The 24,510-nt window shown below is 38.6% G+C and overlaps 1 protein-coding gene across 1 annotated transcript; it reads left to right on the forward strand.

The window, feature by feature from the left end:
• Positions 1–6,173: 6,173 nt before the first annotated feature.
• LOC143417038 (uncharacterized) lies at positions 6,174–8,569 on the forward strand. The gene is made up of 4 exons (XM_076882678.1): positions 6,174–6,330; positions 7,252–7,400; positions 8,099–8,263; positions 8,341–8,569. The coding sequence occupies exons 2-4, from the start codon at positions 7,344–7,346 to the stop codon at positions 8,428–8,430; spliced, it is 312 nt and encodes a 103-aa protein (XP_076738793.1). The 5' UTR covers positions 6,174–6,330; positions 7,252–7,343; the 3' UTR covers positions 8,431–8,569.
• Positions 8,570–24,510: the final 15,941 nt, after the last annotated feature.

Here is a 24,510-nt window from a genome sequence, read left to right on the forward strand (position 1 = left end):
AAACATTATGCTAGAATCATATGAATTGATACCATAAATGGTGAAGATACATCCAAAGTTACAAATCAGCTCCATTACAACCACATGATAGGTGAAGCTGTCAGAGTGACTTATTACAACTGCTGAGGAGGTGCAGCGCTTTCTCCACCACTGCTGAAGACCATGATAGAGGATGAGGATGCAAAGAGGAAAGAGGAGGATGTGGAAGCAAAGATATGCCATTAAGATGAAAGAACCGGGTCTGGTGGTGAAGCAGTTGATGTATAATAGATGGTTAGACATCATCAGGGAAGGGGGTGGCTGAGAGAGAGAGTTGTTGGAGGATGAGGAGCTGGCTGGCATGTCTGGAAGAGAAAGTGCAACTTGACACACAAGCAGATCAGATGTATAGATTAAAACTTTCTTTTTTTCTTGAAAAGTGACCTCATGTACAAAAACTGGGGTAAAAGTGTGTTTAATGGTATTAATCTTTTTTTGTTTTCTCCAAGGGAAATTTTTAATAAGTTAATAGTTAATAGCTTTTTTTAATTTGTTTTTCTCAAGTGAAGGGAAGTTCAGTTTTTTTTATATTTGAATGCATTGTAATGTTTTCTGGCACAAATAGATTTTTGGCAATGACACAGAGCCCCTTCCCAAAATAAGACTCTGTATACAAGATTAATATTGCTACTGACACACAGTACTTAATATGTATGGGCCTAACATAATAGACTGAACAAAGAACAGAAATAGAAAGACCATTACAGTAATGAAGTTCTAGTAATTAAGTGGTCAAAAAAAGAAAACCGTGTGGTTAAAAAAAAAAAAAAAAAGTAGCAACCTTTTATTTTATTTGATTTTATTTTAATCCTAAATATTTTTTTAATTCTAAATCAATGAGCAGTTTATTTTGGTTTGTTAGAAATAACAAAATACTATAAAAAAAATAATAACCAAAAGAAAACGAAAGAAAGAAAATTCCAAACAGCACAAATTCTATTCAAAGCAAAAAATAAAGAACTGCCAGGTAATATTCAGAGTATGTTTTTTTTTGAAAGAAGGAAGTTATAATTTAAGGGGTTTTTGTAACTTCAAAACAATGAAGGTACGTACTACAAGAAAAGGCTTTTTTGTTTCTGTTCATGGAGTGAAACTATGGAACAAACTGAATATGGAATTAAAGCAATGTCCAAACATAAAACTGTTCAAAAAGAGTTATAAAAATATAATCTTCTCGATCTATAAAGAAAAGGAAAATATTTAAATTAAGTGAATGTCTCTATTTAAAAACAAACAAACAAACAAAAAATTCATGATGTGATATTATAGTATATAGTATATCAGAAATCTGTTCACTATTTTTATTACAAATTATATCAGTAAGGAAGCTGACTAAATATTCACTGATAATTTATGGGACAGGGGTGGGATTAAATAAGTGTATACTTCTTCCCACTCCCTTTCAACATGTAAATTAATCAGAATGTTTTTTTGTATGTAATTTGTATAGTATTTTTTTCTCTCTCTTATTTCTTTTCTAAATGTACTTGTATATTGTTCACATGTTGAAATAAAAAAATTACCAATACCAATCAAAACCAAAGTAGTTTTCTCATCTCCAGTGTAAGTGACTTGTTGTCCAGCAATTGCATTTACTGTACTTGACGATTTCATATTTTGCATGAGATCAGACTGGGAAACGAGTATTTGCATTGCATTCAGGGAAATGTAAATCAGGATGAGAAATTTATTTACACAAACGTGTAAGAGCACGACTTTTGTTTTCAAGGTAATAGAAAATAAATAATAGATAATAGATTAAATATTTATGGTACACACACTGCAGTGAGACTGTGTCAAAGATTTTAAATCTTTTCTGTTGTCTACATGGGTAAATAATATGATTACATGCAGCTTTAAGTTTAAAAACTCCCACCAGTCAAGTAAAGAACAATTTTTTAACTGTATCAGCCAGAATTCACCTGATTAGATAATGCCCATATAACAAAGAAAATATGCAAACCCCACTGTGTCAAGTGTTTAATGATCAGTGTTCCCACTCTATCGACACACCATGTAGCAAGTTTCATGTTCTGTGATATTAAAATAGTTTTAAAAATGCACAAAATACTATGTAAAATAAACTAATAACACACAAACCTTATCTGTGTTTTTGTCTGAACTTTCTTGTCCTGTATCTTGCCTCTGTGGTGTCTGTATTGTGTTGAACAAATATTGCAGCCCCCTTCTATTTCTGCATGCATTATTTTCATATATTTAAAAAAACTGGATGACAGACACATCCAATATGATAAATGAGGGCAGCAGGGTGGCACTGATATGGTGCTTAGCACTGTTGTATCACAGCAAGAAGGTTCAAATCCATCATCTGACTCGGGCTTTCCTGTGTGGAGTGCATGTTCTCCCCATGTCTGCCTGGGTTCCCTCCAGGCACCTGGCTTTCTCCCACAGTTCAAAGACATGCAGTTAGTGGGTTAGTGATTCTAATTGCGCATAGGTGTAAATCGTTGTCAGTCTCTCTTTGTTAGCCCTGTGACAGATTGGCAGCCTGTCCAGTGTGTACCTGTGCTTAGGCCCACTCATCAATTCAGAGATGGTCACTCACTGTTCATGTAAATGGCCTCCCTAACTCCCCGCTCAAACCAGCGTGGCTCTCTGTCAAGAACATGGACATCCTGATCACTGAAAGCGTGGCCACTGAGAAGAGGGTGCCTCATCATCTCTCACTGTCTCACAGTACAATGCTGTGATTACAGTCATTCCTTAACTCACGGTGTATGGTACTAATGTCAATGATATCATGATATCATGATATCATGATATCATGATATCATGATATCATGATATCATGTCATCACAATGTTTATGTTAACGATCATGAAACTGACCTCACAGCCCATTGTTATTCAGTGGTGCTAGTTTATAAAGATGGAGAGAAACAGGAAGAAACAGAAGAGAGAGAAACAGGAAGGAGAAGCCAGAAAGATGCCAAGGAGACTGGCCCTGTCTGCGGAACTGGTGCCAGATACAGTGGAGGAGTTGTATGCAGTAAGAAGGCCTTTCACAGCAAGACACAACCAGTGGAAGCAAGTGATTTCTGTGATGTTGGTTCTAGAGCATCCATTTCAAGACTGTTGTACCAGTGTGTGAATGGGTGGATGACTGAATGTGTAAAGCGCTTTGGGGTCCTTAGGGACTAGTAAAGCGCTATACAAATACAGGCCATTTACCATTTACCATTTGTGCATATGTATTATATGTGTGTGTATGACTCTTAGCTGGGTTTTTGTTCGTTTTTTTCTCATTGTCATTTCTCAAATCTGGGACTCTCCACCATTTGACCTTAGAACTGAAGAAGCCTCTCGGACGAGAGGTGAAACGTCTCCAAGCAACTTAAAGAAGTCCTTAGACTTTTTTCTCATTCTTTCTCATTTTTATCCTAAATAAATTGTATTTGGTCCTTGAGTTTTGTACTGTTTGGCTACTATGACCCCTTTATTTAAAAAAAAAAGTTTTTCAATGGTCTCCACCTGATGGAAAGGGGACTTCCCTCTCCCTTTTCCCTTATTACACAGTGGTTACCAATGTTGCCCACAGTAAGAAGGTTGTTGGTATCTGTGTGGAGTTTGAACGTTCTCCCTTGCCTCCATTTGTTGTCTCCAGATACTTTTTTCTATCTGAACCCCAATGGGGTATCCTCATAACCATCTGAACTGCTTATCCAATTCAGGGCTAAGAAAATAGATGGATTGCTGTCAGCACACTATTAAAAAATGCAAGATCACACTTTGGGATTTATGAAATTAATGTCTAATGATCTTCTACCTATATATAGAGCAGGAAGGTCAAAACTAATTTTAAATCAAGGATAAAAAGATGCTTAACTACACATTTAATCCCAAAGATATCTTGATATAAGATAAAGAAGTTAGACTGCATTCCAAACTGTCCCATTGTTCAAATCAAAGTTTTAGTTAATTGATTTTATTTAATTTTTTTTACCAAAATGTCTATGGTAGTGAAAAACAGGAACTTTTCTGTTATTCTATTGTTAATCTATTTCTTAAACACTTCTGGCACAATCAGGTTGTAAAGCCTCCGATTTCAGTTTAATAACACTGCAATATTTCCCCTGAACATTTAAAAGCTGTCCAGAGTATTTCACCAAGCTCTAGAGCAGCTACTTAATGTCTGGGTTAAAGTTTAAAACTAAGGAGTGCTGTGCTTTGTGGTGCCTTTTAAGATGCATTAATGCTCATATCTAAAGAGCATTGACTTTAGATGTTATTATTATTGTAGAACAATATTGTATTTACAGTAACATTATTAAATGTTACTGTAAATACATCAAGACTGACAAGAAGACTTTTTTGAGTACCTTTTTATAACAGTTACTGATAGATCTGATGTTGTCGATGTACATAAGACCAAATGATCTTGTGAATAGGGATGGGTACCGGTGTCATGGCACCGGTTCTGACATAAACGGTAGTAACCAGACCGAAAAGCAGCGCACATTTCGGTGCTTTATTTCGGTGCTTTTTTTTCCTGAGCTGTGATACACTTTAGATTCTAGCCAATCATTTTACGTTTCCGAGGATAGTAGGCGGGGCCAGGTACATGCGTTCTGTTAGAGCAGAGCTACAGATTAAAAATGTCCAAGGCGAAGCGGTCAAAAGTCTGGCTGTACTTCACAGCAAAATATGCAAACTCAGCAGCAACAAGTGCTTTAAGCTGATACTGTGATACTGTCAAAGGAGGTAACACCAAGAATCCGATGAAACACCTGGCGACGCATAGCGTTTTTTTTAAAAGCCCAGAAATGCGCCGTATTTGATAGCTTGCTGCGAGACCTCACACCGAGCACATCTACTGCGGGTGGGTTGCCTGTTATGCAACATCCCCCAAAAACACGAAGAGGAGAGTCCTGGCCTCTAGCCCTGCCAGTGTAGCAGAAATGATGACGGATGATGGTGGCAGCAGCAGCAGTTCTTCTCTGCGTGAGTAGCTAATTTACGTTGAGTAGGCTAACCACGTTATTACATTAATGCATGTAAGGTGAACTAGCAAACATCATCATAGCTACATGCTGCTGTCTTCTTGTTTGATGGCAGATACTCCCTTCACCCTGGCTAAAAAGGCTAAAATGACCAAAGAAAAAGTGGGAAACAGCTGAACATGAGAGGTTTAGGACAAAGTTTGTGTTTTTTTCCATTGTTTAAGCACTGCTTCCAGCCAAGAGTGATACCATATATGCCCCATAGCTGCAGAAAAGGCTAACATTGTTATATTTTTACAAAAACCAGCTGAACATGAGAGGTTTTTGGACCAATTTTGTGTTCTCCATTCTTTAAGCACCGGTTTGAGCACCGTTTGAGCACCGGCACCGTTTCAAAAGTACCGATTTGGCACCGGTATCGGATAAAACCTAAACGATACACTCAGAAAAATTATGGTTCTTAAATGGTTCTTCAGATGTCTTCATGGTTCTTTAAAAAACCATCATACGTCAAAGAACCTTTTTATTTTGTGGATGGTTCTTCAGCTATAACAAATGGTTCTTTAAAGAACAAAAGGTTCTTCATCTTTAGCAATCTAAGTTTGATGGTGTAAATGGCATAAATATTTATTCACTATAATGAGGCTGTGAATTATACTGTGTGTTTTCTTTGTGTGCATGTGTGTGCGAAGGGGGAGGGCGGGATACCTGGCAATTACCCTTTAAGAGAAGATGGTAGGAAACTGAATATTCAAATAAAAGTTAGAAATATTTGAAAACAGTAGACACAATACACACATTCAAATACTGTACTTTAGTTTTAAATTTTAATAAAGCATTACTATTTTCCACTCCAAGGCATTACTTTTGAGATTATTATATATTTTTGAAAATATAGCATAATGATAATACTAGTTATTGTAAACTTTACAAACCACCCAGCAGTATGTAAAGTCAAATTATAAAATACAAGTAAATAACAATTGCAGAACAGAATGTCAGTGTAATGAACACACACTTCGTTTTGACAAAGCGCACTGCTTAGGTAAATGATCTGAGTAGTTGTTCATCACTGAGCAATTTGTTAATATGTGTTTCGAGCCAAATAAATGACAGGGAGAGAGAGTGACGTCAGAACACGTCATACTATAACCTCCCGGGAGCGGACGGAGGGGGTCAGTCGTTGAGATGCGCATGCGCAGACGGAGTGTGCGAGCGGCGGGCCTTGACCTTTCGGGAAAAAAAACTCACGGACGGTGACAGCGAAACGGATAACAGTCTTCAGTACCTGCTGGACTTTGAAGCTGTGGATTCTGGGATTGTTAGAAAAGGTAAAACATTTTCATTAAAACCTTATTACTGTTTTATTTTTGTTACTCGTCATTGTAGCTTGCTGTTGATGTTGTGCTAACAGTAGCGATTAGCTAGATACGTTAGCCGTTGAGGTCAACGCAATTTAGTATCCAACGGTTTTCCTAACAAAACCACTGTTATAATTAAGTGAAGCTGCTCCCAGCTAATTTGAACCTTTGGCTTCTAAAATATGTGGTTCAATTGCGTGCTGCGTACATAACCTAATGTCAGCTAGACCGAAATTAAAATTTAATATATTGTTAAAGTCACTAAAATGGCGCCTGAAGCCTGTTGTGATGTGAGCTCTGTGTCTGCTCTAGAAACTCTGAAATTCTGTAGATCTGAGCCGTACATTAAATACTCACATGAACCTCTACTTTGAATTCTGCATGAGCTGTATAAAATACAGCTATGCATAAGAGTTTTGAATGAATAATTAGATTAGATGACTCTTTATTGTCTAATCTAATTATATACAAATGAATAGAAATGTGACATGAGAAGGTGTGTCTTTGACTGTTCCTGCATAACTTAGTTTCGGACTAGTTGACAAGTTATGCTCCGGTCATTTGATGTTTCCAAGATAGATGTTCTTTTGTAATATAGTTAATTTTTTTGTATATTTCATTTATCCACCATCATACATCATACATACAAGCTAAGAAGAGGTCGTTATACTAACAAGAGGTATCAACGCTGGGCCAAAGTTCAGCACATGGTTAAAGTTTGTAATCCAGCCAGGGTGTAAATATCACTCAGCAGCCAGAGCTGAAGCAGGTAGCATCAACACATAAATCTACTCTACCCGGCTTAAATCACAAGAGCACCTCTGACCAAAAAGCTGTAGATTTTTCTTGTTTGCACAAATTAATCCAGATTCACATTAATTGTGTTCACAGCTCCAACAAAATGAGGAAGAGGAGGGGGAGAAACACAATTAGGTTGAATTACAATTGGATGGAAGGCGAGGACAAGGAGAAGGAAGCTTAGGATGAGGAGGAAGAAAAGCAGCAGGAGCATCTTTAGGGATCCCTATGATGTCATTGAGGTTTGTTTCATTAGTATGGTCCTCTCACAAAGAAAGATGACTTGTTTTAGTTCACCTACTTCCTGTATTAAATAGTGATGTGCAAAATGTTGTGGAAAACCATGGAACAGGCACGTATAGTGCATCTGCAGGTAAATGAACCTCAAATCTCTAAGACAGACTGAAATCTGTATATTTATCACCCTTATGATAAAACCCATGTCAGCCATTGGTTTATGGACTTTGTATTTTGAAGCCTCAACATTTTCTTTATTGCTGTTGCTATGTTGGGACCATATTAGGATGAGGGATCAGAATCTGGAGTCATGCACACTATTGTTTCATTTAGTGTGTATCCATAAGATTCGTACAGCAGATCCAAGTTGTGCCTTGAAAACAGGAAAGTCGTCTGCATAGAGGAGAACTGTAATAGCAGGCTTGTACAAAGTGAGGCTTTGTGCTCTCGTTTTACTTCTGTCACCCTGTTTTGATGCAGAATTCACTTGAAATCAGGCAAGAACTGGACTTATTTTTTTATGTGTTCTTGTGAATTGATTGTGTATCGCATATGTTTGATTTGACTTTCTGCAAGACAACAGTTGTCCGCTGACCAAAAAAGTTTTCCAAATACCTCCACTTGATCTAGCCTGCATTTAGAAAAGAATAGCAAAAAAATCTGCACCTCCTGCTTCAGATGCAATTTGTGTTTCTGTGTTCAGAGGCAGCGGCGAGAGGGGAGACCTCGGCTCATCCAGCTGGAGAGCCTGACCAGGAGGAGTCGAACATTAACTGAGCTCTTCCAGGGCACCCTGCAGACTCGGCTGTTGGCATCGGCGAGGGATGACGTGAACGCCAAACTGGAGTCCATCACAGGTCAACTGCAGGTATGCGAGTCAGACCTTCTGAGGAGGGTTTCACTTTTCTCTCTTCTTTATAATTGACTCTTTTCTCTCTCTTTCAGCTCCTTGTCTCAGAGTGGGAGGGGTTTGAAGCACAAAGGGAGGAACTTGTCGTTTGTTTGGCTGATATGGATGTGAGGTTGACCAGCTGACAGGAAATGCCAGTGAAAAACTGAAACAACTGCAGGTGTGGGTTTGTTTTGATATGACATATACAGGGAGTGCAGAATTATTAGGCAAGTTGTATTTTTGAGGAATAATTTTATTATTGAACAACAATCATGTTCTCAATGAAGCCAAAAAACTCATTAATATCAAAGCTGAAGGTTTTTGGAAGTAGTTTTAGTTTGTTTTTAGTTTTAGCTGTTTTAGGGGGATATCTGTGTGTGCAGGTGACTATTACTGTGCATAATTATTAGGCAACTTAACAAAAAACAAATATATACCCATTTCAATTATTTATTTTTACCAGTGAAACCAATATAACATCTCCACATTCACAAATATACATTTCTGACATTCAAAAACAAAACAAAAACAAATCAGCGACCAATATAGCCACCTTTCTTTGCAAGGACACTCAAAAGCCTGCCATCCATGGATTCTGTCAGTGTTTTGATCTGTTCACCATCAACATTGCGTGCAGCAGCAACCACAGCCTCCCACACACTGTTCAGAGAGGTGTACTGTTTTCCCTCCTTGTAAATCTCACATTTGATGATGGACCACAGGTTCTCAATGGGGTTCAAATCAGGTGAACAAGGTGGCCATGTCATTAGTTTTTCTTCTTTTATACCCTTTCTTGCCAGCCACGCTGTGGAGTACTTGGACGCGTGTGATGGAGCATTGTCCTGCATGAAAATCATGTTTTTCTTGAAGGATGCAGACTTCTTCCTGTACCACTGCTTGAAGAAGGTGTCTTCCAGAAACTGGCAGTAGGACTGGGAGTTGAGCTTGACTCCATCCTCAACCCGAAAAGGCCCCACAAGCTCATCTTTGATGATACCAGCCCAAACCAGTACTCCACCTCCACCTTGCTGGCGTCTGAGTCGGACTGGAGCTCTCTGCCCTTTACCAATCCAGCCACAGGCCCATCCATCTGGCCCATCAAGACTCACTCTCATTTCATCAGTCCATAAAACCTTAGAAAAACCAGTCTTGAGATATTTCTTGGCCCAGTCTTGATGTTTCAGCTTGTGCGTCTTGTTCAGTGGTGGTCGTCTTTCAGCCTTTCTTACCTTGGCCATGTCTCTGAGTATTGCACACCTTGTGCTTTTGGGCACTCCAGTGATGTTGCAGCTCTGAAATATGGCCAAACTGGTGGCAAGTGGCATCTTGGCAGCTGCACGCTTGACTTTTCTCAGTTCATGGGCAGTTATTTTGCGCCTTGGTTTTTCCACACGCTTCTTGCGACCCTGTTGACTATTTTGAATGAAACGCTTGATTGTTCGATGATCACGCTTCAGAAGCTTTGCAATTTTGAGACTGCTGCATCCCTCTGCAAGATATCTCACTATTTTTGACTTTTCTGAGCCTGTCAAGTCCTTCTTTTGACCCATTTTGCCAAAGGAAAGGACGTTGCCTAATAATTATGCACACCTGATATAGGGTGTTGATGTCATTAGACCACACCCCTTCTCATTACAGAGATGCACATGACCTAATATGCTTAATTGGTAGTTGGCTTTCGAGCCTATACAGCTTGGAGTAAGACAACATGCATGAAGAGGATGATGTGGACTAAATACTCATTTGCCTAATAATTCTGCACTCCCTGTATTTGATATGAAACATACGTCAGAGACATTATCCTAAACTGGACTAACAAAGGACCATGAGTACAACATGAAACGTACATTACATAGCGTAATGCTAAAGTTCATTGATCATTTTAATCATAAACTTGTTGAAATATTGTTACTGAACATGCAAACATCTGCTGATGAAAATGTGTTGATTTATTGGTCTGTTATGAAGCTATTGCTATTTCTAATGTGTTTTATCACTTTCTGATGTTTTATTAATTAAACAATACATGTATTGTTGTGTTATCTGTAGCTATAGTATTTATATATATTTATTTATAGTATAGCAAATATATTTAATTATTACTGTTTAAAACACTAATATGTGACATGTATTAGTAGTGATGTTGTGCTGAGGGTTAAAATGCCTTTTTGTCTTTTGGTAACTACAAAATGACAATAAACCATTAATATATGTCTATGCTGTGCTCGTATTTATTTTACCCTACTCAAATTCAATTTATGATGCATTTTATTTTGAAAGATTTAAAATGGTTCTTTAAAGAACCACTCAAAAAAGGTTCTTTAAAATGGTTCTTTTAAAGAACCATTTGAAGGACCTTTTTAAAAATGGTTTTTCAAAGAACCTTTTTAAAAAAAGGTTCTTTGAAAAACCATTAAAGGTGCCCCAAAGAACCATTTCTTGATGGTTCTGTGGGGCACCTTTAAAGGTTCTTCAATGAACCACTGAAAGAAATGGTTCTTCAAAGAACCATTGTTTGAAAGGTTCTTTGTGGCACCAAAAAAGGTTCTTCTATGGCATCATTCTAAAGAACCACTTTTGGTTCCAGTTGGCACCTTTATTTTTCTGAGTGTACCCATCCCTACTTGTGAACATTAAAATTACATACATAACACCATCTACACATTATACTGATGTGTTACTCAACTGAACACATACAATGATACAATGGTTTCTCAGATTGTAGTCTTTTGTTGCCATCTGCTGTCCGCTGTATGACTCAGCACCAGCCATCACGGACAGTCAGGAGGTTCCCACATGTAGCAGATCAACTACAGCTTACGTCTTTATAGGCTTTAACAGAGATTGAGAGTAAATGTTTATGGGATTCATTTTTATTGGATTATTTTTATTGCATCCATACATACATATAATATAGCAAGAAATGTCAAACTACTCTTGGCATTCTTCTGTCAGATGGTTGTCTGCAGTAATTGTGCCAATAGATGCAATAGTGGAGCATTAATTTCCCGTTTTTAAAACTACTGTGATGTGTCATTCCTTTTACTTTTTTTGGCAAGGCACCCGATTTATTTATTGTGCCACCTTTCACAGATGTCACTAGTGTAAGATGTTCCTGTCATTACAGGTCTTTGTGTATGCCAGAGTTTTATTGTCTGTCTTTGTGTACTTTGCTTAATGATCTTTTGCACTACCCTCACTACTATGCCCTGTGTTTAGTCTGCCCCATGTTTTTAATTATCATCAGTCTTCTCATTGTATACCTGCAATTGATCACCTTTGTTGGCGCTATATAAAAAAGAATTGGATTGAACTGAACAGATTAGCACTGTTGCCTCACAGCACCCTGTGATCATGATAAAAATAAGGGGAAGAGAATGGTTGGATGAACTGAATTGTTCTCTTACCCATACTGAAATATAGGAGTCCATACCCGGCTAGTGCGCATCTTAAATAGAAGCTGTCGAGCTTTGACAGTATGTTGATGTCAGCTCATATTAGCTCTCAAATAACAGGTTAATATACAAAAACTTGTAATCATGGCTCGTTAACAAAATCTGTGAGCATTATTTATCTATAACGAAATATATTCCACATAAAGATGTTATTTGATGCTGTAGTACAACACTGACATAGAGTGTTGGTTGTTTTTTTTAAACCCCAAAAAAGTCTTCCATCTGAGTCTCTTGCTGAACAGCAATGTGCTGTAGCCCAACACCAGGGATGATCTTTCTCTCCCTGCCTGGATGTTACTATAAGTGTGTTTATATAATTCTTCAAAAATCTCTTTAATGTCACTTCCCACATTAATCACTACAGCTGCCAGCCTAAAATTGCTCTTCAGCTCCCAGCGGCTACAGCAGCCACTTGGGTTACTCAGCAAATGTGATTATTTCTGCCAAAAAAAAATGTAGTGGAACTAGGGCTGCTCAATTAATCGAATTTTAATCACGATTACGATCTGGGCTTTCAACGATCATTAAAAATGACTGAGCCGATTATTAGCCCCTCCCTAATTTATCCGTGACACCTTAAAGGCCGGTCGGTGAAAATATTGTCGGGCATAAACCGGTCCGTGGCGCAAAAAAGGTTGGAGACCGCTGATTAAGAGGACCCGAGGGAAGCTCGGAAAGCTAAGCAGAAGTTATTTGGAGAGGAGAGTGACTGCCGTTGGTTGAAAAGAGAGTTTAAAAAAAACTTCAGTGGTGTTGCACACTATTTTATATTATTTTTTTAAAGTCATTGTTAACCCTTTAAAGCCGGTCAGAGCAGCACGCTCCGTTTTGCGTAACTATTTTTAAATCCCTGTAGAACCTGAACCGTGTAAGCTAGCGCAATAATTTGTTTTGCATATGAAACCGGAGGAGTTGTACTTACATCTGATGCCATCAGCTTGTCCTCGGTCACGGTTTCCTTCCACATATAGCTTTGCAAAAATTGCATAAAAAGCGCTTGCAGGAACAAAAACATAATATTCCAGAAACACGCTTTGCCGTTCCTATCAGCTGTTCGTAACACTTCCCACAGTGAAACAGACGTCACATGTCCGCCATTTCCTGGCCGAAACCGGAAGTGACGTCATTTTCGCGGAAATGTAGTTTTTTTTACTTGTAGGCCTTAAAGGCCTATACTGGTCATGTTTGACTTTTCTGAATAGTTGCTGGGATGCTTAGAACTCGAATTGCACTGCTGGAAATAGTTTATTTTGATGCACCTGCTGTTTTCTTTGCAAATTTGCATCATAGGATTGTTTTTTGTTTTTCCTGCAGTATATAAAAATTGCTGTATCTCCAAAATAAAACTATGAAGACACTCAAAATAAATTTCCTGTGGTGGGAAACTATTTTTTGCAACTTTATTGTATTTAAAGTTTTGAGGGATAAGCCTCTTAAATTTCTCCAAGTAGAAATATATGTAAACAAAACAAAAGCGATTTTCAATTTTTTTTGTAGTTTATTGCACTTTTTTGCAATTTATGTAATTACTATGGACTTAATGCATACATATTATTAAAATATGGGCTATAACAGTTGTATTGATGTATAGCAACTTGAAATGCTCCCACAAATGGCACTACAGCATGTAAAAAAAATAATAATATAAGCTCTGGTGGACTTGGTTCTATAGTAGGTCTTAAAGGGTTAAATAAATATCGTCAAATAATCGTGATCTCAATTTCAGTGAAAATAACCGTGATTATCATTTTTGCCATAATCGAGCAGCCCTAAGTGGAACTGAAACTGCCTCTTTTTTTCCACGTTGGTTAGTTATCCTGGACTCTTCCTCACTTTGTTCTCTCTTAAGCAAGCATGCATTTACATCTTGCCACCATATTTGTCCGCTCTCATTTTGCAAATGTAAAATTGAGCTGCCATTCATCAGATGAAAAAAAATCCTCTTCCGCTCCTCCCTCTCCTGTTATCAAGCATAATGGGCACAGGAAGTCGGGGGTTGATGGGATTGGCGCTGCTGTGTTCTCACGATGGGACGTTAATCTGTTTCCCAGCTCAGGTGAAAGGAGGACGGCTGATAACCTTGTGTGGAAGCCAGAATATAATACAACATAACAGAATTTGGTTTGTCTGCCTTTATCTTTTTTTCACCCTCTCACCGCCTGATATCGATGCTCAGCAGTTTCCCTTGCTCCTGATAAGTGATGCCTATCTTGGTATTTGCCCAACACTTAACTCGGTTAAATTGAAATATTATTAGAAGCAACACTCCCCTCAATACCTGAATCACAGCCAAACATCATCTTGGAAAACCTTGCTCATCTTTCACCACTAACGGGTCAGCATGCTTCAGAGGTAAGTGTCTGAGGGAACAGCCTGAAAACTATGAAAATTACCATAACTGACACTTGGTAACATATTTTACTGTTTGCAAATGTTGATCACATTTTTGCTAATCTCACATCCTGGCTTTTGGTCGCTTGATGTTTATGATAACCCTCTATTTGACAAACTTTTCAAATGTATTTTATTTTTATGGGTGATAACGTCTGGTAGTGGGGCCTAGTAATTCACATATGTGACCACTATCTGCAGATTACACATCTTCACCAAATCTTCATCTCAGCTTTAGTTTTATGGCTTTAGCCCTCATAGTTTCTTAGACTCTAAAATGAACATATGTAGAAGAGAGTTATTAGCTAACTCTGCAGAGGAAGCATGCTCATAACCCAGAGGTCAATGGACCAAAACCAATGAGTGGTTCTGATTGTCAAATTGATCACTAATGGAAAGGAAGTGGCAATAAAGTGAAGAAGAGTGAGGAAAGTAAACTCCCTAAATGCAGAAAAGATCAAGGAAGAGGAATTTACAACACACTCCAAAATACACTTCCTTCCTACATCAGTGAAGATTCCATCTGGTCTCAATTGATATCATCAACAACTTCTAGAGAAGTGCAGTTGTAAGGATCATCATTTCATTTACAGTGTGACAAGGAAGCATGGCCTGCACAGTTCATCTCAGGAGCATCCTTCCAACCTCAGCAGGATATTTACACCACCAGGAACATCAGGAGGACCCACAACATCATTAAGGACAGTACACTCCCCTGACAAGAGAGGAAGTAACATGTGAAAGCTGATACTATCTGCCCCTCAGTTTCAAAGTAAAGAGATCTCTAGTGATCATTTGAAGAAGTGCGCACAGAAAGCGAGCTTGCAGTACTTTAATGGTCTGTTTACGCTGCTGTTCTCTTAGCAAACAGCGCTGTATGACACAAATGACGTCACATCTGCTGGCACTTTGGCGTTGTTTCAGCCACTTGGGCACCTCTCACATTTTGTAACCTTGCAATCAGATCAAGGACACAAGAATACAATCATGCTGATTATTACTGCCATTTGAATGACGTGTCAGTACAGAAGTTCACAGATAAATGATAAATGAATAAATGATAAATTATATAGAGGGAAATAATGAAACAGTTGGAGAAATTTGGGGAAAAACTTTCTTGATTTGGGTTTTAACTTCTTCTCCTCATTTATCAGTGCTTGTCTGAGTGATGACACATATCATTCAGGAGAATGCTGCAACCAGCACAACCAGTAACTGGCCCATTGGATCGAGCTGAACTGTGCTCTTCTTAATGTGTTTAAATTGTGTCCAACCAAAATCAAGTATTTTTTTAATGTTTACCACACCAAACATGAAAACAAAAATGAACAATGAAACAAAGTATCAAACAGCAGCCTTTGGTTGTCATTTTATGCTTTTATAGGTTGGATCAGAAAACCACAATAATGACCTAAAAAATAGATAAAATGACTCTATGGAGATTTGAGTAACTGCACAATACATTAAAATGAGAATTATCGTAACAGTGACTGTTCCTGGAAAACCACACATCTTTACCTTATCTTTAAAATGCTTTTCTTACACATCCATGGAAAGAATTAGGCACACCCAGGAGATATATGCATAGGCTTAAATCTTCATTTGAACTTTTCTTCTTTTTTTTTGTTTCTTTTCCATACATCGGCGTACCTCTGAGCTCACACAGTCTACAAGTATTTTCTTTATGATGCTGAAATGTAGTTGTGAGACAAAGTGCATAGATAGACATAAGCCTGTGTGTGTCTCTCTGAAATATCATAGCAAGGTGACTTTGTTGTAATCCACTAATTAGATTTTTTTTTTTCTTTTTCATTGAGAACAACTCCGCCGGGAGACAGAGACCGAACAAAGGATGGAAGAGCGGGAGGATAAACGACAGAACAGGAAGTGCAGTTTTGAAAAAGGGGAAGAAGTGACACAGAAAAGATGGAAGAGAAGAGCGAGAGACAGAGAAAGAAAAGTGTTTCTAATCCTCCAGCCGGCTGAATTTTCCCTGCAAAGTCGTCTATTCACATGAGACCAGCTTTATGGTGTTATGTAAAGACCTCATGGAGTTAAGAGCCATTTCTTCTAACCTCTGCCCTCTACCGAAGTTATCAAGCTTGCAACTATTTGAACACACCCCAGAGGCCACTCAGTAAGGAGATTATGTGTATACACTGATACAGAGAGCATCAGACAGGCTTGAACTGGAACGACAGCTAAAATGTGCAACTTATTCTACAATAAGCAGAATAAATCTGGTAACTGTGGGTAATGTAACATCAGCACTAGTTAAAGAACCTATTAAACTTCATGTAAATTTAAACTTTCATACCTAGAGCGTAATTGGAGCATATTAAATGATATTTTCTTTTCTTTTTTTTACTTCTGTGATTTTCTTTTTAAGCACATTTCACTTTAAGGGTTTAGATTGAGGCCATATTAGGGTATACATTTTTAAAAAAAGTGTGTATATGAAATATGATGGAAAAAACACAAACTTGAACAAACATTTATTTATGCGCATTTTCACTGACTGACACTGGCACTTTTTGAAGTGATGCTAAACTGTACGAAAATAAATAAATAAATAAAATCCCCTTCTCAATATCTCCGACTTCTGGTTTCTGATTAAATAAACTTGGAATCTGACTTTGCCAGTGCAGAAATGTTCTGTGCTTCTGTTGTTGAACTTCAGCTAAAGTTTGGTGACAGTTTCAGAGTTTTTCTGAAAAATTACTTCAACGTTTCATCAAAAAGGAGCTGCAGTGATTTGTAATCAATTGCAGATTATACATAAAACAATTGAAACGGGCTCAGAAAATCAGGGCAGATGCAGAAATGGAAAGATCATTTATATTTTAGAGAAACTGACAGAAGCATGAAGTGGGTAGCGTGTCCTCTCTGAGTCGTGTTACAGTATAAAAGCGCACCCAGATTAAGATTGCTCTTGTTGCTTTTAGACTGATCTGTGATGATGATGATGGCATAATCGCTGCAGTGGAGATTTAATCAGGTCCATGTTCCCGTCTGTCCATGCCAAAATCATTTTCATTGTCGGTGAAATGATGTGTGCGCTTAACGTAGCTCTCTGTGTCATTCATTTATTATTACTATCATGATTATTATTATTATTCCTTAGCACTACATTTAATTTCCTATCCATCTGTCTCTTCACCTTTAAAGCTTTTGGCTTTGTTTCTCCAGTACTAAATCTTCACTCTTTTAATTGGGTGTTTTCATGACAAGAGCAATAAAAGCTACCCTTTTGACACACACACACAAATGAATAAACAAAACACTTGTGCACGTACATGCCACGTGCACTTGCAGGCCTAATTAGCTGCTTGTTAGAGCAAAGCAAAACAGTGAGGTAAATCTCCCAGTTTAACCAGAATGTCACGGTTGACGCCCCCCACCCACCCTCACCCTCCCACCAATGGAGAAAAATAAGAAAGAAATGGCAGGAGGAGGAGATGTTATTGAGGAGAGAGGAAATGAAATATGAAACAAAGAGCGAAACGAGGACAAGGAAGAGACAAGGAGATGTAGGAAAGACAGAAGAGGAGAAGCCATAAATTAATGGGATTAAGAAAGGCGTGAAGGAGGATGTCCTTCTAGATTTATCTTCCTGCATGACATTTTTTGAAGTGAGATAAATTATTTTATTTAATCAAATTTCAGAAGTTTCACTAAACAGATCCCTTTAAATTCATTTCCCTCAGAATGTGATGACACATTTGTTTTCTGGGTGTCGAGTAAAATCTAAATGTATCTAAGGTGAATAGTGAAATTAATGCAAAAAAGGAGAAAACAAAAACAAGGTTCTGTTTAACTGGTACTTTTGTTTCTGTAGTGCAATAAAGAGATTCACCAGCAGGTGAAGCAAAAGGTAACTCAACTAGAAAGAGAGCAAAGGTTTCAGTTTAGGCAATCTTCCTCCTTTCACCCTGTAAAGTAATTTTGACAGGAACTAATTAACTTAATTAATTAAATTAATTATCTTATATTAAGGATGTTTTGGACTCTGGGTTCCCAGGACCAAGTTCTTGAAAGATTAAAGAACACCTTGAACGTTATATCTACCAAGCATCGAGTGCTTGACTCTTTGCATGTGAATCTTTTAAATTCAGTGAGAACTGAAGGAGATTTAACAGTAATTCAATGCTCCAGATCGGCTGTTAATCATAATTTTAATTACTTTTACGTGTAACTGGACACTTTGCAAAGTAGAAGCTTCAAAGAAAGATAAAACTGATTTTATGATGAAAAAAGATTGATATACTTTTTTTATGATCCCCATCAAATGTGCAGGCTCAACTTGGGCAAAAGAAAGAGTTTCTTCTCCGATATTTATCTAGTCTTTGAATTGTATTGGGTCAGAAAAAGTGATGGTTAAAGGGAAAACAGAGGGACTAATATTGCAGTTATTGTGCAGTGTGCTTGCAAATATATATTGTACAGCATCCACCCTCATGGCTCTGCTTTACAAATGAGATAAGGAAAGAATCTTCTCCAAGTAAAGTTTGGGGGGAAAAAAGCAAAGATAGTTGAGTGTAACAATGTGATTTGACACTAAAAGGTTGTTTTCTCCTTTATCTGCTGAAGGCAGAAGTTTCTCTGAGCTGACGTTACATTCAGTTTGACACCTGCGTGTATGAACAAGGGGAAGTTGGGACATCAAAACAATGTGGGGAACCAATGATCCAAGATGCACTAATAGCAATAGCAAAATACTTCATTCTTGCCTCGAGATCAACTCAACTGCCTCAACACTGACAGCCCTTTGAAGTGTCTGTTATTTATTTATTTATCGAGTATAATAAACTGAGATTATATAAGAGCCAAAACAGCAGCATTTCTTTGTGTGCTTTTTTTATGCATACAATGATTCACATTCCACAAAATGAAGTTGTTTTTTATGGCTTTGTGTGATTTCATTTACTGTGCTGTTAGTAAATGGATTGGAATTGTTTTTATGCTTTTATTGTGAAAATTCCTCTCTTTTTTTTTGTTATTTTAGTTAATTCACTTTAAATTTAATGAGCTGCCCCAAGTCAGTGCAGCCCTTTAAGAGAGATGAGCCAGAGAACGAATGGAAGTGAAGAGAGATGGATCACAGTGAAAGCTGGAACACTGGAGCCACGGTTGGGAGGCAGTTAGAGGAGAGCTGTTTACTCTTAGAGTGAGAGTCAGACAGAAGGAACGGGGGGAGCTAAGAGTGGAAGCTGCAGGCAGGCAGCGGTGGCCCAGTCTGATGACAGTGAGTTGGCAGTGTTGTCCTTGACAAACCGGGGGGGGTGAGTAGGGAAGAAACTACAATAGTTGGCAAAGTTCAGAAGTTGGAGCCACCGAGACTGGAGAGGAGGCCAGTATGTCAGCAACCCACGGTAATTGTTGAACCACCCCGCACAGTTTGCCCAAGAGATCACATGACATACAGAGAGACAGGAAATGACTGAGTGTATTCTCCAGCTGCCCCATTTTAGGGATATTCTAGGGATTTTATATAGTGTTCAATAGAAACCTATAAAGCCACAATTCAGTAATGATGTGCAAAACTCTTTATTTGGTGTCTGAACACAGCAGCATTTTTCCCGAGTACAAAAACAAAATGAGAAGCAACAAATTGCCCCTTTGAGCAATAGGGCTCATTTGAAAGGGCAAAATTTAGTATCGTGGTCTAGACAACCCAAAATCTGATGTCCAGGTCCTAGGAGGTTAATTCTCCATGGTGCAGTCCATTTCAACATGACAGCATCACACAGTTGTAGATTTGTCAGCTGCAAATCCATGATGTGAATGTCCTGATCCACCACATATTGAATTAGACTTTAGAGTCCATTCAAGACATCCGTTTGATCTGAACTTAGTAGTGTGTCATCATGCTACAAGCAGCCATCAGAAGATGGCAAACTGTGGTTTGTAAGGGATGGACACAATAATGTACACAGTACCCAGAGAGCTGTGGCATTTAAAAGGTGATAAGGGTGACCAAAGTATCCATCTGTTCGTCCATTTTCATCAGATGATCTTAGCTTAGGCTACTGTAAGGGGTGTCCTCAGGCCAGCTGAGAGATATAATCTCTCTAGCATGTCCTGGGTCTGCCCCGTGGCCTTCTTCTGGTGGGACATACCTGAAACATGTTAACCAGGAGGTGCCAAGCGTCCCTGTCAGATGCCCAAACAACCTCAACTGGTTCCTTTCAGTGTAGAGAGTAGTGGCTCTACTTTAAGACCCTCCCAGATGGCCAAACTCATCACCCTATCTCTGAGGGGAAGGCCAGCCACCGTCTGGAGAAAGATTGCGTTCTTCAGTCACCACCTAAAGCTTGTGACCACATGGTCACAGAAGCAAAGTGTGCCAACAAAATATCCCCCAGATAATTTTATCACGCAGCCTGGATTGTCTTGAACCACTAGTAAAGGGGGGATGGATCAGAGTTTTCACGTTTATGTCAAATTCTGACTCTCGCATCCAAATTTTGCAGCAAAAATCACCCTTATCAGATCAGGCAAGGTTTTCCAGATGTTCTGTGGTGTGCCACATAGCCTCAGCTACTCAATTTGATCACAAATTGTTACCCAGATTTTACGTTGTGTAACACACTTCAGGAGCAATGACGTGCGTTCCTTGAACAACCCCAGGAAATATGTTTGGATATCATGATGATAACATGATATCATAGTGTCCAGGAAAACATGTGATTGTAATGGGCTCTAACCACTCTGACTGGAAAGATGTGGTGACTGAATCACTATCAGATGAATCAGCTGTTAATTTCTGTGTATACTGTAAGTTTGTTCACCAATGATTATCCATTACAGTGAGGTTAACCGGGTCTCTTGGGAACAAATTGTTTTTGTGATAAGATTGTTTGCCCCATATGGCCTCTGAACAGCAAGCTGGTCTTTTCATGTTTGAGAAAAAGTAAGAGTCTAATACAGCCGAGATGGATTAGTGAAAAATTATAAACACACATATTTCTTACTCCATTTATTATAAAGATGCAGGTTGCCTTCTGCCCTTCTGCTTTTATGGTAGCATACCTAAAAGAGAGTGTGTGTGTGTGTGTGTGTGTGTGTGTGTGTGCTGGTTAAGCTCAGAGTAATCTATCGGAGCCAGATTCTACTAACACACATGCTTGTTCGTCGCAACGCTTTGGTTTAAACAAGCCGCTATTCTGGAAAATGTCACACACTTGTAGAGATGAACAACCGTCTCTCGCCTCCCTCCGCTCTTATATCTTTCCACTGTTTTATCCATCTCTCACTTTTAAACCCCCCCCCCCCCAACCCCCAACCTGGCTCTGTTATACATCCAGCTTTTCTGCTACTAGTCTAGGCCCCCTTCCAGTCCTTTCCCTTCAATTTGTTCTTTCGTCATCTTTTAATGTATTTTCAATTCCTTCATCTAACAATTTTCTTGCACGCTGTGACGCCCCCCCCCCCCCCCCCCAAACACACACACACACACACACACACACACACACACACACACACACACACACACACACACACACACACAGACAGACTCAATTCCACTGATCTCCTTTTTGTCCCCTTTCTCTGACTTATTTCTAACTCTTCTTCTTCTTTTCATCTTATCCTCCTACAATTGTTCCCTCCCTGTCTCTCTTTCCTTCCCTCTCTATCTTTCCATTCATCTCTTCATGATGATCCAGTAATTGAATCAGGCGTCCCATGGATACCGACTCCCACACACTGGGCAGAACAAACACACACACACTGTCCAGGAAAAGCAGGGGCAATAGCAGAGGCACCAGGTGTCTGCGTTATGATGGATTATACTTGCTACCATGCACACACACACACACACACACACACACACACACACACACACACACACACACAAATGTATTCATTCTTTCCTTTTGGAACATTTAGCATCAGATGAGATGAGCACAGGGAGTGAATTTGGTACGACATCAGTGTATTTGGAGTAGCTGAACTGTTACATTTTGGTCTTCAAAGGCAATGACGTCAATTCTAAAGAAGCAGTTTTCTTTTTAGAGTTCGAGTCCACATTTTGTGTGTGCACAGGACTAATGTTTCCCCAGAATAAAAAGACACTGAAATCATGTTGCATTTCTAACTTTATGGTTCTCGTCTCTCTGTCCCCCCTCATGGTAGAGACAAAAGAGAATGTGGAGGCTAAGACCTGCTAGTAAGGTCAGCTTTACTCTGGGTAAACCCCAAGGCCAAACAAGGTGCTTCTGCAAGACCACTACAGAATGTAGTCTCCCATCAGTCTGGTCTGTGCTGCTGTATTTAAAGATTTTAAAAGAGAAAAGAGAGAGAACGTCTTCTTGCATCTTTTTAATGTATATTTCATACAATATCCAAACTTTTTTGGTTAATTGGGGTTGTTTTTAATCAATATATTAAGTCTTGATGGGACACCAAGTCTTGATGAAAACAATAAGAACTCATGGCCAGGTGGCAAACAATATCACCTCGCAGCAAGTGTATACCAAGTCTGCATGTTCTTCCTGTTCTTGTTTTGGTTTCCTGTCTGAGATTTGACCTTTACAGTCTTCCAAACATCCCAAGGTAACTGCACAATGCTTGCTCAATGCTCCTAATAATTAAAATTAAATATTATTAAATACAATGGATCCATTTAAGGGAATCAATAAAGGCTAGCTTCAATTTTACATCAAGGTGGGAGAACATATGATTGTCTCAGTCTTGTGTAACTGCAATCTGTATGTACACCTGTCTGAGGCCTGTCTAGCTCCAGTGGTTCAGCCTGAAGTCTTTAACTAGTGCTTTACATGTTTTTTTAAAAGATATTCCTGGATTTTCTTTACAGTTTCAATGGTTTGTAATTAGAAAATAGATATTCTCTTTAAGTATTAACAACTTCTTGCACTACAAGCCGCTTTATGGCATTAGTGTACCTCTGACAGGACAGCAGTCACCATGAAAATTACAACCAGCTGCAGTATAACACTTTACACACACCTGTGACCTCTTGTTGTGAATCTTTACCATCCATCAGCTGGTGCCATAGGGTAAGAGGTGGGGTACATCCTGGACAAGTCGCCAGTCTGTCACAGTAAATCTTTACCTGTTGATCATTAGGCATCAGAAAATCAATAAGGCACCAGTTTTGTTTCAAATAAAATAAAATGAAAATAGTTATCTCCTCAAACTTATCAGTCTCTATTTTCTGTAGTTCATAAAGGGGACTGCTGCTGTGCCCTTAATTAACTACAAGAGGTCACCATTTAATTTCAGTGCACGTCTAACTGGACCTTTGCTTCAAAGCCTCCTTAGCATTCAAGCTGCACCCTCAAATTTCCAGCTGGCCTCTGCACTTGAGACCCGCCCCCTGGCAATGACTGACAGCTCTAATTAGCAAGAAGAGCATGGACGAAAGTCTCTAAACACTGTCCAGCATCAGATAGAAAACTTCAGCTAGTCCTAAGGATGTAATACTAATGGAAGAGAAATTTAAAAAAACAGCCTTCAAAAGGGTCAGTAATGATCAGATTCCAGGCACCTATTAGTTGCCTACTAATGTTTAAACTATAGGGGGAGGAAGAGCAAAAGTAATGCAGCTGATTGAACTGTGCAACTGCTAAACAAATCCACAACATTAAATCCATCCTGTTGACGGAGATGGTGCAGGGTAGCAGATTACATGTCATGGATTAAGACTGTAATACTCATATTTCAATTTCACCTCTGTGTAACATTTTAGACCATCACAGATTTTTATCAGTCCGGCAAAGACTACAGCCCACTGGGGGGCTTTGGAAAATGCTAACGAGGCCATAAATTTTGGACTTTAAAAATGTGTTTTAATACTAGTCCTTCATACTACACAGACAAAAAAAAAAACCCAAATAACTGAAGTCTACTCATTTGTTTTTTGTCACCGTTGACTCTCCAAATGTGTGTTGTTTTATAGAGATTCCACACAATCAAGTCATCGAGCTACCAGAACTTTTTCTGTAGTTTTACACATTTATTGCTTATAATTTAACCCCAAACAGCCACGCTGAGAGATTTCTTTCATTTACTTCAGCAATGTTTCTTTATCATGTGAAAAAACTGAGACATACTGTTGAAAATGCACTTTTCCCAGAAGCAGAAAGAGGGATTTCATTGGTTCGGCACACCTAAGATCAAAGTGAGCTGTATGTGGCCAACAATGTAAAATGAATTTCACATACGCAGTCTACAGGCTGTTCTAGGGGTGAAAAGTGGTTTAAGAATCAATTTAAACAGAAGGTTTCATTGAAAATAAGACAAAAAAAACTAAACAGTTGGATTATTTTGGTGTAGTGAACAAGTTATGAAAAAAATAGATGAAATCGGGTGTTTTTGCTTTCATTGCTTTTCTGAATAGTTATTTGTATGAAA

The sequence above is a fragment of the Maylandia zebra genome, linkage group LG3, assembly GCF_041146795.1.
Source record: "Maylandia zebra isolate NMK-2024a linkage group LG3, Mzebra_GT3a, whole genome shotgun sequence".
Taxonomy (NCBI): Eukaryota; Metazoa; Chordata; class Actinopteri; order Cichliformes; family Cichlidae; genus Maylandia; species Maylandia zebra.

Excerpts from the sequence above, each read along its gene's own strand:
- LOC143417038 (XM_076882678.1), top strand. The coding sequence starts at position 7,344 with ATGAGGAGGAAGAAAAGCAGCAGGAGCATCTTTAGGGATCCCTATGAT. Across the intron at positions 7,401-8,098 it reads ATCCCTATGATGTCATTGAG|AGGCAGCGGCGAGAGGGGAG; the intron begins GTTTGTTTCATT and ends TTCTGTGTTCAG. Across the intron at positions 8,264-8,340 it reads CCATCACAGGTCAACTGCAG|CTCCTTGTCTCAGAGTGGGA; the intron begins GTATGCGAGTCA and ends TCTCTCTTTCAG.